Below are 15,320 nucleotides of genomic sequence, written 5' to 3' on the forward strand. Positions count from 1 at the left end.
CCTACACTCTTCAGAACCGTATGTAAAATGTAGTAGAGTCAGCTATTTTCTCATAATGTGAAGTGTCTTTTTTTATGCCTCTTTCCTAACTGATGATTGGCTGGTTCTTTCTCCACTGCATGCCCAGGTGTGGCTATCGGCGGCCAATCAGGTGTTCCTCTCGTACGGGGCCGGCTGGGGCGGATTCCTGACCCTCTCGAGCTACAACAAGTTTAACAAGCACTGCATCAGGTGACCATATGAATGATATCCAACTACTTTAACATTACAATGACTCTGACAATGCCATTGATAAGGAGGTTCAAGAGTTCCAACTGGCTGTGAGTAGTCAAACTGAAACAGCTCTTGGTTTTTGGTGGATGCACAAAAGAATTCTACAGGTGCGTTGTTTTGTGCCTTTGGTGATCAGGGTTCAATGCCACCTCCTTCCTGAACAGCCTTGGATTCATTTGAACTCTTAGCATGATACCCAAATTATGTTTTGCATGTTTATTCATTAAATGAAATGAAATTTCTCCTAATGATAAAGCATATAGAACAGAAGTAGATCCCGTCCAGAAATATCTGCTCAAGTGTGAATCACAGCTTTATGTTGCGAAAGTGTTTGAAACTGTACCCTTGTTGAAAGCTGATTTATCACTTCTCCACTTAATTCGGACAAATAAGACAAATATGGTGTAATCTTTGATTATAGCTCCTCAATTATTTTATCATATTAGTGCCCAGACATGCCCAGTTGAGGAATTCTATTATACCCCCGCCAAACGAAGTTTGAAGGGGGTATATAGGAATCAGCGGACGGTCAGGCGGTCGGGCGGTCGGGCGGTCGGGCGGTCGGTCCGTTGCAAATCTTGCGTCGCGAACTACTTCCTCAGTTTTCAACCGATTCCCATAAAACTTGGCACAGATGTGTGCCCTGGGTTGTAGATGTGCAAGACGTATTTTTTGACAGTACCCAAAAGTACGTTGCCATGGTAATGGCATATTATGGGCAAAAATGGGTACAAATCTTGCGTCGCGAACTCCCACAGTTTTTGATCAATTTTTATGAAATTAGGTACAGATGTTCATCTGAATATGTAAATGTGCGAGACACATATTTCCACAGTGGCAAAAAGTGCGTTGCCATGGTAACGGCATGTTATTGGTAAAATATAGGGCAAAATGCTTCATGGCAAAACTGCTTCATCAGTGTTCTTCCAATTCTCATGGAATTCATATTGAATGTTTGTCTTAGGATATAGGTCAGCATGACACATTTCTTGACAGTGACAAAAAGTATGTTGCCATGGTAACAGCTTACATATTATGAGCCAAAATGATGGAAAATTTTGTGTTGCAAACTACTTCCTCAGTTTTTGCCCAATTTCCATGAAACTTGGTACAGATGTGTGCCTTTGGTTGTAGATGTGCAAGACGCATTTTTCGACAGTACCCGAAAGTACGTTGCCATGGTAACGGCATATTAATGGCAGAAGATCAAGGAAAGATCTTGCGGATTTAACTACTTCCTCAGTTTTTTGACCAAAGCTTATGAAATGTTGTTTTGACCAAAGCTTATGAAATGTTGTTTGGCGGGGGTATAACCAGTCGCTTTTATTAGATTTCATCAAACTTTCCGCAATTTGTGTTCGGTCATCCCATGTCTTTACCATTATATACCACTCATCTTTTATAAGTAGGGATGGTGAAAAGTTGTTGCCATCATAAAGACGTATCTCCCTAGAAGAGACTGGCTGGCATGCAAGGCAATGAACTTGTTTCATGTGATGTGGTGTCTCGTTCAAACGTTCCTTAAGTCATGTGAACTTGTCGACCTTTGCAGGGATGCGATCATCATCGTCATCTCTGGATCCTTCACGAGCATCCTCGCCGGCTTTGTCATCTTCGCCGTCCTGGGCTTCATGGCCCACGACGCCGGTGCTGACATCGAAGACGTTGTGTCGTCAGGTGAGAAAGGGTCCTTGGAAGTGATAAATACAGAAGAGAGTCAGCTAGAATTCGTTTGCATTGTCCATTTTCCCAGAAAAAAATAATGTTTGTCATAATTGTAATGCAGAATTTGGCAATAACGTTATTGTGTTCTTACTTATCACTGTATGTAACTACCAAATGTCAATGTGATTAATTATGTCGTAAAAGGTTTGTATTCGTCGTATGATGTAACTAAGTTTACTCTTGTGAAAACCTTGTACCTAATTTTTTCGTTAATTTATGTAATCTTTTGTAGCGTTTGATGATAGATAACTTTCTCTATTGGCCATAAAAAACACATCGTCATAATTCCTACTTTTATTGTTAATACTAATATGTGAAATGCATGTTAATTCAGTTGATATAATTAATCCACACTGCTGTGCTTTTCCTTGCCACTCACCAGGGCCTGGTTTGGCATTTGTAGCCTACCCCGAGGCTCTTTCCAGACTGCCGCTCCCCCAGCTCTGGGCATTCTTGTTTTTCTTCATGCTTCTAACCCTTGGACTGGACAGTGAGGTGAGCATCTTACCTCCCCAGATGCAAGGGACTCTTTTTTTTACTTTACACGTCACTTGAAGGAAAAGATATAAATCTCCTGTATATGTTTTTAGCTCACCGAAGCCAAAGGCTCGAGTGAGCTATTGCAATCATTCATCGTCTGGCTTGCATCTTTCTTAAACTTTTTACAGTTCCACCTTCTTCGTGAGAACCCCATGACAGATGTTCACCAAACTATCAAAGCTAGAATTGTAGGATGATGGGATCATAATTTGTTCAAATGGGTTGTCATTTGTAGAAGGTGAACTTATTGTTCTCAGGTGAGCACGAGACCCCCGGGTCTCTTGTTTTTGTGTTGTTGTTTTTTGAAGTTGTTCATGCAAGAAATAAAATATATTATGAAAGAAAATATGGGAAAAATAGAAAAGAGTATGAAAAGATTGCAACTGGTCAACAAATTGCTCTTCATCATTGTATTATAAACACTGATTAATTCAGTGTTTTTGTTGTAGCCATGATAAAAATCATGGGTATACATACTCGGGTTGAGCTCAAACCAATTATCTCCTGAGTACCAGACAGTTGTCGTATGCGCTAGTCTCCTGAGCCAATGCCCGTACTAATTCTTTATAGCAGAGGGTAATTCATATTTCTTTAGATTAATGAATTCCTTCTTTGAGTTGTTTTTAATGCAACCAATTCTGAAGGTGAGAAAGTTACAATCATGGATATTTCCTGTTCTCATCTATTGATGATTCTACAAGTACTAAAACTGCAAAACTCATTGAGAACATTTTCTGTGTTTTGCTCTGTGTGTGTGTGTGTCTGTGTGTCTCTGTGTGTGTGGTTTATTACAGCAGGAGAAGGTGATAAAACATAAGAAGGAAGTATGGTAGGGAGAGATTGAATAGAAATTCATACCCTCATTATTGCTCGAGTCATTGTCTGTTTACGCAATTTATGTGATTCATGGTCACAGCGCTAAAAGAACCTGTTTTTTCCTCGAGTATTATATCACTGAGAATTTGGGAGGAAGTCACATTCACATTTAATTGACCCAACCTATATTGTAGCACTTGAATAGGTCACGGTCTGTGGCTACAGTAGTTTTCATGGCAATGGAAAGGTTGTCTTTGTTATTTCTGCCTTCATGCTTTGAAGAGCTTCACATCCCAACTTGGTGTAAAGCCATTGTATGCCTGTTTGCCAGTCCCCTAAAACATATGTTCTGAGCATAAGTGGAAAATTTTCTGAGCTATTAGGAGGTTTATTGCGTGCACAGAACTGTGCAGACTCTTTGCCTTCATAGTAGCGGGGGCACCGCAAAAAAAACTCAACAAGATATCTCTTCAATAGCGTTCAGTTTTATTACTGATTTCTATTCAATTACCCACATAGCCAAAGAATCTCGACCGGGGTCAATCACTACGAATGAGCAAACGCCTCAATGCATATATTCGCTGATGGACAATGCTACTCCCACAGGCCTGCATTGCTTACGTTTTTCCAGTGTACCCCTGTAGACGACGAATTAAGTTCAATTCAATCTGGGCAACCCTTGCCTTCCCACGCTCCCAACCTAGCTTTTACTTTTTAGTGGAAAAAAGATATCACTAGAATATTTTCACTCACCCTGCTGCAGATGCATTAGGATCGAAGATGAAATATGATAAGTGAGAAATTCAGTCACATCAGAATGAATTGTTTGCTTGTTTGTTCATTTTCCATCTCAGAATATGGCTGGATAGCCCATATTCAGCTACGCTACGCTGGTCTTCCATGGGGTCCAGTTTGATGTGAGGCTTGACCACTTCACTGGGTTAACTCTTAATGTGCCAGGCCCAAAACCCCTAACGTGCCAGAGGTTTTTACCTAACGCCAGAACGTTTGGAAACTGGACTGACAGTGAAATTTAAAACTGCCATATCTCTGAAACTATTGACTGTTTTGAATTGAGTTCTACACAACAATTATCAAGAAACGTTTGCTCTTTGGTGTCATGCAGTCAGTTTGCCACAATATCTATCTGAATCTGAAATATTGCAGAAATATTTGATACATCAAAAAAATTATTAGAAATTTTTGTGTAGTATGGGAAAAAAGAGTCAGTCGTGTTTTTTCTTCAATGGTACGCTCCCTTGACTCTGTGAGAAAGTTTTAGAGCAACATCTCCTCTTTCAAATGAAAACAAACTTGCCTTCTAGAATTGTATGATTCCAAAGATACTAGCTGTTTATTTTGTCCTAGCAATTTCTCTTTCTGCCTCAGTAATCCATTCCCAAATCTGAGTCCCTTAGTCCCAGATCCTGTATTTGAAACTAAAGTAATTGTCCCGGGCCCTGGAATAGTGTCTTTTGTCCACCTGAGAAGGAAGAACCTGCTAATTCATCCTCCTTTTGTCTAAGCGGACCGCGGGCGGGCGTACTCTATTGAAATCGGTAGGCCTTTGTCCGCGCGCAATTCCTATGCTAGCGTGGGGACGATTAGTGACGTTCACCAAAACAAAAGAATGAAAGACTTGACCGACGAACGAAAGCTGACCCTCTTTGAGGGACAAAATCAAAGCAGCTTCCCGCAGGACAGCGTCCAAGCGGAACAATGCGAGTAGAACCGCATAGACAATACACACAGAGTCAATAGCATACACACGCGTGGTTTATCTATGAGAGTTTTGATCCATACACATCTCGCAAAGGGTGCGCCCGCTGCGGATTTTCCCGATGTGAAAAAAATACATGTAGCTGAAAAATCGTGTATTTACTCAAAATTTTCCAATGTAAGCATGCTCATATTTTTAGAGGAAAGGATGGCTATTCTAATCAGCTGCCAGTACATATCATTGGCAGTTGCTTGGTGTAACACATTACGGTACCACAAGAACCTAAATGATCAATGCTTTTCTCGCTGTTCTTAGTCGCCGATCGGCGACCATGGCACGTCAGGACTAAGGTCGCCGTTCGGCGACCATGGCACGTTAAGAGTTAAACACCCTGCTCTTTGCGATGAATGAATGAAGCAATATCTTTTACGTGCATGAGTTGTGACTCTCTCACACACGGGACCTCCATTTTATGTCCTATCTAAGGGACAGAGTGTTTTGCCTCTCGCTAGAGGGGATGGTGTGATTGCACACAACATTGTTCAGTCCAGACTCGGGTTCGAACCCGGGTCCTTAGGATCGTGAGGCAGATGCGCTACTGGCTGAGCCAACTCACCGCCCTAATTCTGGACACATTCCCTGCTTTTTGCTTCACTGCATTCTTAATTCTTTAAAACACACAATTAAAGATAGGCTGGTAGGAAGAAAAGCCAAAGTTAATCACAGGTCTCCTGTTTTCTGAAAGGCTGCTTGAAAACTTCAAAGTGTCCCCCAAGCAACCACTACCACTCAAAGCTATGGCAAAGCTGCTTTACTCACAGTGGCTGTTGTGGGGGGGGGGGGGGATTTGAAGCCCCCAAACTTGACGATCACAAATCCCTCTTTGCCAATGATCAAAGGGTGGCATATTTCACGGAGGCTCTCTTTTAAGATCCCTCATTGTGCTGAGAAAGGGGGATAAAATCTTTGAAAGTTTGACCCCCTGCAAATATGAGACCGACATAACGTGGCATCTAGTGGATGTCACGCTCTGTTATCTGCTTCTTGAGACTGTTCCATCACATACATAGTACTCACTTGCTTTGCTCTGAAGTAGATAGGGTGAATAATATAATGACAAATGTATGATGGAAAAGTACAGCATTAAACTACAGAAATGAGGTTTTGAGACTTGATGGAAAAAAAAATGCCTAAAAAAAAAGGTACAGTGGTTACGCCCCATAGTTTGCAAATTTATAAAATTTGCAGCTAATCAGTTTTTATTTCGCTTTCCCAGCACCTTTTGATATTCATACCAGGGAGGTGGTTCCCATACCCCTGTTCATACTTGCATGATATTTAAGACAATCAGAATGTGAATTCTCTATGATTACCTGGTAGAGCATGACTTGGTCTGTTGTTCATCAGCCACAATCTATTTTTGGGTTTGAAATACTTTGTCTTTTATGTCTGCCTCTTTGATTCTGCTTGTTGTTACGCTCAATTAGTCAGTGGATAAAGATATTACGAATACACAAGCATAGTCAACACAATTGTAATACAATATTTTTGATTGTAGGCAGACATCAAGATCAGCCCACATTTTTTTTTCTTATCCTGTGGAATTGTCTTAGGTCCTATGTGTCAATGCATAATTATTCACGATTTGTGGTTGCAGTTATTTATGGTGTGTAGTTAAATATAACGCTTTGTGTGGGAGTGCACGTATTAAATTGTTGAGCTGTGCTGGGCGCATATAGATCCATGTAAATAGACTGCACGTCTTGAGAATGTGTCTCATGGTATTCAAGGCAACTTCATTATCTTGGCTTTGTTCACCAATCAAGTTCACATGAGCACTACTCATAAGGCACTCATTTTATATACTCTTTAAATGTTATCCATTTGATTATCAACTATCCTCTTCTATTCAAATTCATGAAAATCTTGCATCAAGTTGCTTTTATTGTCACTGATTGACAAATTTTCCTACGTCGACGTAAATAAGCACTGAATTGATTGGTGTTTTAGTAGTAGCCACAAAAAAAAAAATAATAAAAATCATGAGATGAAATTTCTGATGAAGCTGGTACAATTTCAGTACACCAGTATGCTAGCATATTCAGATTTTATGCACGCCTTTCTGACAATGGTCCTTCTTGACAACCTGAAAGCTTTCCCATTGGTTAGCCAAACATAGCAACAATTATTAATGTATATGCAAACTGGGTTCTAAGTAGCGAAAAGTGTTTTTGAAGTACAGGTTGATAATGATGAAAGCTCATTACTATGTAAGGGGGAAGAAAATTCCATGAATTTGAATGTGTTCAAGCGGTCTATTGAGGAGGTTCTACAGTCTAACAATACCACTCCCGAACACACTACAATGTATAAAATAATCAGTTGTTTATTTCACACCTCGTGATCATTCCAGGAAATAGATTTAAACAGATAAAGACAGCATGTTTGATTTTACAGAGGAAGTTCAGGTGTAGTTCAAACTGGCCATAATTATTCAAACAGCTGTTAGTTTTCTGTGGATGCACAAAAGAATTCCACAGGTGCATTTTATACTTTGATAATCGAGGGTTTGATACCGCCTCTTTCCTATGCAATCTGAAGATTCATTTTGAACTCTAACATAATGTTGGGTATATTTCTCCTGTTTATTCATTAAATGAAATGATTTCACCTAATGATTACTGCCTCCTTTCTGTGCAATCTGAAGATTCATTTTGAACTCTAACATAATGTTGGGTATATTTCTCCTGTTTATTCATTAAATGAAATGATTTCACCTAATGATTACTGCCTCCTTCCTGTGCAATCTGAAGATTCATTTTGAACTCTAACATAATGTTGGGTATATTTCTCCTGTTTATTTATTAAATGAAATGATTTCACCTAATGATAAAATACATTAGACTGAAGTCAATCCTGTCCAGAAATATGAGCAAAAGTGTTGATCAAAGCTGTATATTGTGAAAATGGTTGAAACTGGACCCCACCTTGGAAGCTGATTTTGTCATGTTTCTAATTTGAACAAATAAAGCTGATATGGTAGAATCTTCAAGTATACTTTTGTATTACTGTAACAGTGGAAATTTTTGTGGCGTTGAAATTTTTGCACATTTCACGCAATCAGAAGCTAGAGGGAAAATAAAAGCACACAAATATGTTGGTATACCATATGTTCCAGTAGTTAGCTTCCTGACTCTGCAGAATTAAAAAACACGCAAAATTCATCTTTCCCAGCTGAGCGGAAAAAATTACTCGCGCAAAAATATCCATTTTTACAGTAATTGACATGTCAGACTAGTGTCCAAATATATCCAGCCAAGTAATTTTAAGTCTTAGTTCATCAATCTTTGCCAATTTCTATTTGCAAATCCCCTTGTCTTCACCAAATTTTGAACAACTCAGCATTTATGAGTAGGGAAGGTAAAAAGTAATTACCATCATAAAGATTCATTTTTTTCTTCTATAGAGAGTGGCTGGTCATTATGCAGTGGGACATGGATCAGCTGTCTTTGTATTTGTGAGACAGATCTAGTTTGGTACATATACTTCAATCAGATATTTTTAAGTAGCAGCATCAAACATAGGTTCACGGAGAATAAGACCCCGTTTACAGTGCGGGGCTGGGCTGGGCCGAGCCGCGGCCGAGCCCAGCCTCAATTGCGAGGCTGGGCCCAGCAATTTTGCCCGTTTACACTGCCGGGCTCGGCCGCGCTTTTGATTCAAACCTTTCAATATTTTGTCGTAGTGGCGCTCTGCTTGTAAACAAATGCAATTTGGTATTGTCTGGTTTTCAGACCCTTTGCCAAATGAATTCCGTGGCGACGATTGCCGTTCGGGCAAAGGCCTTTGCCGAAGGAAAGAATCCTTTGCAGGACAAAACCACCTTAAACTATACTAGTTTTCGACGTTGAGGGGGTTAATATCCTGAATAACAAAAGATACAGGCAGAGGGTTTGGAAGCCAGACTAAAATTGGCCGCGCAATTGGCCGCGCATTTGGCCCAGTTTGCGTTTACACCAAGAAAAGGCCAGGCTTGGCCGTGGCTCGGCTGCGGCCGAGACCACCTCCAGAGCAAGGCCAAATGCTAGGCCAATTTTTGCCTCGCATTTGGCCTTTTGCGCGTTTACACTGAAGCAGGGCTGGGCACGGCCGCGGCCGAGCCGCGGCCGAGCCTCGCACTGTAAACAGGTCTACGACTATTGGGGCACTAATCTCTTGAACCTCCTGATTTGACTTGCCTGGAGTGGATCGAATGTATCCGGTTAGCGCAAACAAATGTGTTCTATTTGGATGCACTTAGGCCATCCCCGGAAAAATAACAGATCATTTTCCTTTTTTGTGTTGTGGAATGTCATGGGTCATGGTTGGTTGCTGAAGTGGAATGTATTCGATTGCAGGCTTTCTTTGCACATTGCTGCAAATTGCTTTCCCAGCAATGCATACTTTTGTGCCAACTCATATTTCACTGACAACTTCATTGTCTAAATTTGTTAGCCTTACACACAGACACACACAGGTTCCTCCACAGTAAAGATGTGTCATGAAAAGATCGATGTACTGTATGCGCTGTATATTTCGTGAGGTTTTTATTTTTGCAAATTTTATGAGCTGGTGCTCTTTGCGAATTTAAAAACGTGCAGAAATATTCACTCTGAGTGTGACATGAATGCCGCATGCAGGCATTCGTTTCTCCATTACAGTACTGTACTCCACAATCATGAATTTAATCACTCACGAAGTTATTGGGAAGTCTCGATTCATAAAAGATTAGACTCACTATTCCTGCCCTATACAGCACCTGCTTGTTATCAGGAGAGCTATCTACTCGGCTTTCTCATAACCCTCTTTCTTCTCGTTTCAGTTCGTCACCCTGGAGACATGCATCACAGCGCTGGTTGACGAGTTCAAGGATGACTACCCCATTCTGCACAAGAAGCGCTACTTCGTTATCCTCGGCACCTGCATCTTCATGCTGTTCCTGGGACTTCCCCTGACAACCCAGGTCACTAATCCTCATCTTGCACATACTATAAAAGTGGATATTTTTGCAGTGTGAAAGTTCTCTTCCATTTCGCATGACTGGAAGCTGGCTCAAAAATATAAGGACGCAAATATTTTTATCTGTGGAAATCTCTCAAAATCTTATAAAGTTGGAAGTTACGAGATATATGTTCCCTTACCTTATGAGTCATTTTTGCTCTTACTTTTGCAAGCTCTTTAACTTGTGAGGGGAAAAAAAAAACATGTTCCTAATACCAAATGGGTTATTTTCATCGTCTTTTATATGTTGTAAATTCGTAGGCTATGAGAAAAGCTTTTTCCAATCCATATGAGTCATATTCACTCTTTTAATGTTCTGCAGTGTTGAAGGTATACAAGAAAACATTTTCAATACTGTATCAATCATTCACTGTCACAATGCCCTTCAGCTCCAAAGTTTTGAGAAAAACGAGTTGTACCCAATACCTTATCAGCAAATTTCACCCTTGTGTTTAAAGTTCTTCTACAATGAGAGGAAAAATGTTTTCTCAGTACCGCATCAGTCATATTCATTTTGGTTAAATTCTCGAGATACCACATTTGTCAAATTTCTTTCTTTCTTGTTTGAATTGTTCTTGTTTTGTGAGAGCCTGCGTGTTATTTTGATTTTGTAATTTTGCATTTGTATTTTTATGTAATGCTGTGTATGTATATCTTTCACTTTTGTAAAATCATTTGTAATTCAGCCTCTGGCTGCAATTAATGATTTGTTGAATAAAGATACTATTAATAATAATAATAATGATAATCATAATAATGATAATAATAATAATAATAATAATAATAATAATAATAATAATAAATTCACTCTTCTTTTGTCCCTACCTGATATATCCAGGGAGGCGTCTATGTCTTTGAGCTCTTCAATTGGTACTCAGCGGGTTTCACACCTATGATTATTGTCATCTTTGAATCCTTGGCAGTAAGCTATGTGTATGGTAAGTTATTTCTCAACTCAATAGGTAAAACGTAATATTCATATATTTGCAGAAACGGTTGATTTTTGCTCTAAGATGGAGGCATATGCATAAGAAATATCTGAAATAACACTGTGATAACTCTTTTTCAGTTCAAATTCAAATTCAAATTCAAGTGAATTCATTAGGAATTTTCTGCATCAAATATTAGAGTTGGATTACTACAATGAAAATGCAAAGTATTACCCCAAAAGGTACACCAGAAGTATTGCAGTCCCGGAACATTCCTGATCATGATTGCCGAAGTGATATTTTAAAAACGATTACATCAATTACAATATATCTAGACAGAGCAGTATCCCTTTGCATGAGAGTTAGTCACATGGGCAGCTATTCAGCTACATGGGATTTAATTCTACTGCTACTAGGGCACATTTTGATCATCATGTAGTTGTAAACTCAGGACTGTAAATTGGGTATGCCTACAGTGTACTTGTATTACTTCGCACTTTTGATCTCAAAATACTTCAAAAATAAGTCATTATCCTAGCAAATTGTGTCGGCCAAATCAGTTTCTTGGTAGAACCTTTCAATATGTTGCAAGCAAATTCCAAATGGACGAAGATGAATTTTGAGCCCTTCTTAAAACTATGTTTTTGCTTTAAAAAAAAATGCTCATAAATAGGGGAATTATTATTTTTTTTTAATCTTTCCAGCACAAGCAACAGTGTTACACTAGCATGTTGTATTCATGCTGTAGTACTTCAGTTGTAAAACTTCAGTGGGAATTCATTGGTAGAGATAATCAGGGTTTAATTGTTAATCTGCTGTTGAAGTCTGGAGATTGTGTCTCTATGAAATTTCTTGAGAAAACTTTCAACTTTGAGGCCGTTATAGGGCGTCATCAGTCTTTGAGGGACATGTGACATAAAGTTCATGTCAACTGATTTCTAAGCATACAATTGTATCCTGATGCTCTCTCACCTACCTGTCTCTGCCCTTGATTCCTAGGTGGACGCCGTTTCCTCAAGGACATATCCTACATGATCGGCGATGTTCCCTTCTTGTGGTGGTGGATGGCCATGTGGTATGCAGTCGTGCCCATCTTCATTGTGGTATGTGGATATGCATTCTCTCACCTCACCCAACCTCCTCCTTACACCCAGAGAATATAAAGTAGTATGAATTTTGCAGAATCCTTCCCATGTAGTAGGCATTGGGAAAGATGCTCCACTTCGTTTAAAAAAAAAAAAGATGTGCATGTTCATAAGCTCAACCTCCAAAAGATATCATTCTGTGCAGTTGCAACAGCGCAGGGTGCTGGTCCCATGTACTGTATTTTTTGCAATGTAATGTTTGATATTTCTGCTTGAATGTACATTGAAAGGGGTAAGAGCGAGAGTCTTATATAGTGCTTTTCCTACATGTGTTATGTCATGACTGCATGTATACGTGCTCATTGTCATTCAGATATCTACTTTGTCGATTATGCATGAAACTGGAATATACAGAGAAACACCAATTTGATTATTGTGAAGATGAGTATCTAGTGTCTTTTTCCAACTCTATTTGTCTTATTTTCATCTGTCGGGTCTACATTTTGCATGAATGCAGACATAGCTTGCTAAATATTATAAAACCAGAAATATTTGTGCGTGAAATTTTTTTTTGCAAATTGAAGCTGATGGCCTTGTTCACAGCATTAGATTTTAATGTATTTCCTCTACCATTCAGTGCATTATATATTATGTTAACGAGAACTTTTGTGTGTATTTTAATTTCACAAATCTTGGCTTGCAAAGTTTGTGGAAATTTCTTCAAGTGAGCAAATATTTCTGGTTTTACAGTGTAGAGAGCAGTGTATTTGAATTTCATTTATATATGCATGCAAGCATTAATGATAGCCTCCCCTAAAGGCTTGCGCATGATATCATTTCTTCTGCACACAGGTGATCATGATCTTCGGCTTTGTGGATCAGGTGCCCGCTTACTATGATGACTATGTGTTCCCACCCTGGGCCCAGGCCATTGGCTGGAGTCTCACCATGTCCTCCATACTTCTTATATTTGTCTATGCCATCTACATCGTCATCAGGCAGAAGTCGGGCTCCCTAATGGAGGTGAGACCACTAGAGTGGCCCAGTGGGGCCCAATAGGTAGCAGTTTAAAGGGGAATGGCACCCAAAAATGCATGTGGATTTAGCAAACATAATATGCAACTTAACAGGGTACTGGGCGGGTTGAAATTTTTGCATGAAAATTATACCTCTGAACCATGAAAATAAAAATGTGTGAAAATAAAACTGAGCAACAACAACAACACATGAAAATATCATAGTAGTAATATAAAAAATTAAAAAAATAAGCCATGCCAGCGGCAATGGATCACTCACAACTAGCACCACTTTAGATACGGTTTAGCACGCTGCGTAGTCTATAGCGATACCTGGGGCGTAACATCATGTAATGACTGATCTATGTCGCATTGTTTTCATTAATTTTCTGTTGAAATCATAAAGTGTAACTCATTACTGAATTCATGTCTGGTTTCATTTAAACTTCTATTGTCTCTGCATGTGACTTCACCAAATCAGAGATGCCAACTGTGACTTTCTTTCAAAACAATATTTTGTACTGTTCTTTTTCCCCAAAAATGTCCAAGTTTCATGGAAAACACTGTTTTTCCAAAATTACACTTCTGCATGTCTATTGCAGGAAATGTGAAATTACTGTTTTTTCACCAAAAAATGCCTTTCAAGCCTTCGGAATACTTCAGTGCTGTTTGCAAGGTTTGCTTGCATCCCTGTTACAACCATCAAAGTTGAGTAGAACATCTAAGGGCCTTTTGCATGAATGCAAAGGTGATTCTGGTTGACTATTTGACAAACTGCTTCGCTCTCTAACAAAATAATGTGTGAGAGGAAGATGTGGAGTTTGCTAAGAAAGTTTCTACTTGTAAATCCAGCTTTAGAGATTGCTGGACTCGGATGACCGGAAATCGTTGATCCAAAGCTATGGCAGAGCAGTGCTACTGTAAAAGTGGAAATTTTCGCGGTGTTAGAATTTTCGCGCATCTCACGCAACCTGAAACTAGCGCGAAAATAAAAACACATGAATATTTTTGCTTACCATATGTTCAAGTAGTCGATGTCTTGATTCTGCGGAATTAAAAACACCCGATACTCTTCTTACCCCGCCGAGTGCAAAAAATTAGTTGCGCGAAAATATCCACTTTTACGAAATATGAGAATTGAGGAAGAGAACCTCTCATAATTTCCCTTTGTCTCTGTGCTTGTCTTTCCAGCGGCTAAGAGCGACTTCCAGACCATCGGAGTTGTGGGGTCCTGCCCTGCCGGAGAATCGCGAGAAGGCTGGTTATCCTCCCATTCCAAACAGAAACAAGTTTGAGCTGAAAGTCGTGGACCAGAAAGTATAAAAGCTCGACCTCGGCACGTACAAGATAGCATTTGCATCTTTCTTTGATTTTTTTCTTAAGTTTTTCGCTTTCACATGACTGAATCATGTATACGTGATTTGTTTACTGTACTTGTGCTGAAGTGGGCACTCAGCAAAACAAAGTAGGATGTAGTACTGTATACGCTATATATTTCGCGGGGGTTTTATTTTCGCGAATTTCGCGAGTCGGGAGCTATTCGCGAAATTAACAACACGCGAAAATATTACCTTCCAAAATGAATCCCTTGCTTTGATGATACGACCATTTCAGTACTAGTATACCATGTCACGGCTTACCGAACAGACCATACTGGCTAAGCTTGTTTACGCTCGTCCACGTCTACTTACGAATACTGTAGAGAGCCAATCCATTATCGCAAGGGGACCACTCGTCAGAAATCTAGCGCGATGGACTTAACCACTTCAAAAATGTTGAATTCTAACTTACTAGTTTGCAGAGTTTGGTAAGTTTTTTTCATGCAGTATATAACTAGTATCATTCTTATTTGCTAGTAAGTTGAAAATTCACACTTTCTTTGCCACTTCATATTTTCTCTGGTCCCCCAATCGCGAATTTAACCACTCGCGAAAATGTGTGACAGCGGCAATTCGCGAAAATTTATGTACGCAAAAATTATAGCGTATACAGTAGTATTCTTGCAAAGCAGGATCAAAAGTCCCTTTGTGTAAATACTTATACTGGCCCTTTTTCTATTTTGTGAGATTAGCTGGGCCAAAAAGAAATGAAAACCTTATTAAGGCAGGTGATAAGGTGCCTATTTGCGTTCGTTTCATATGTTGGCAATTATATGTTGGACTTCCTGTATTATATA

The 15,320-nt window shown here is 39.4% G+C and overlaps 1 protein-coding gene across 1 annotated transcript in view; it reads left to right on the forward strand.

Moving 5' to 3' along the window:
- Window positions 1-14,467, forward strand: part of LOC139721671 (sodium- and chloride-dependent glycine transporter 1-like) — a gene marked incomplete at its 5' end in the record, with an annotated part of 37,122 nt that extends 22,655 nt beyond the window's left edge. The window contains 8 exons of the mRNA XM_071633000.1: window positions 128-231; window positions 1,826-1,950; window positions 2,381-2,493; window positions 9,936-10,076; window positions 10,953-11,052; window positions 12,043-12,146; window positions 12,981-13,151; window positions 14,336-14,467. Coding sequence (XP_071489101.1) covers window positions 128-231; window positions 1,826-1,950; window positions 2,381-2,493; window positions 9,936-10,076; window positions 10,953-11,052; window positions 12,043-12,146; window positions 12,981-13,151; window positions 14,336-14,467 — 990 coding nt within the window. The remainder of the gene's footprint in view (window positions 1-127; window positions 232-1,825; window positions 1,951-2,380; window positions 2,494-9,935; window positions 10,077-10,952; window positions 11,053-12,042; window positions 12,147-12,980; window positions 13,152-14,335) is intronic.
- Between the last annotated feature and the right edge of the window lie 853 nt (window positions 14,468-15,320).

This window comes from Diadema antillarum, unplaced genomic scaffold (assembly GCF_040938485.1).
Source record: "Diadema antillarum isolate AM-2024a unplaced genomic scaffold, OU_Dant_1.0 scf00000146, whole genome shotgun sequence".
NCBI lineage: Eukaryota > Metazoa > Echinodermata > Echinoidea > Diadematoida > Diadematidae > Diadema > Diadema antillarum.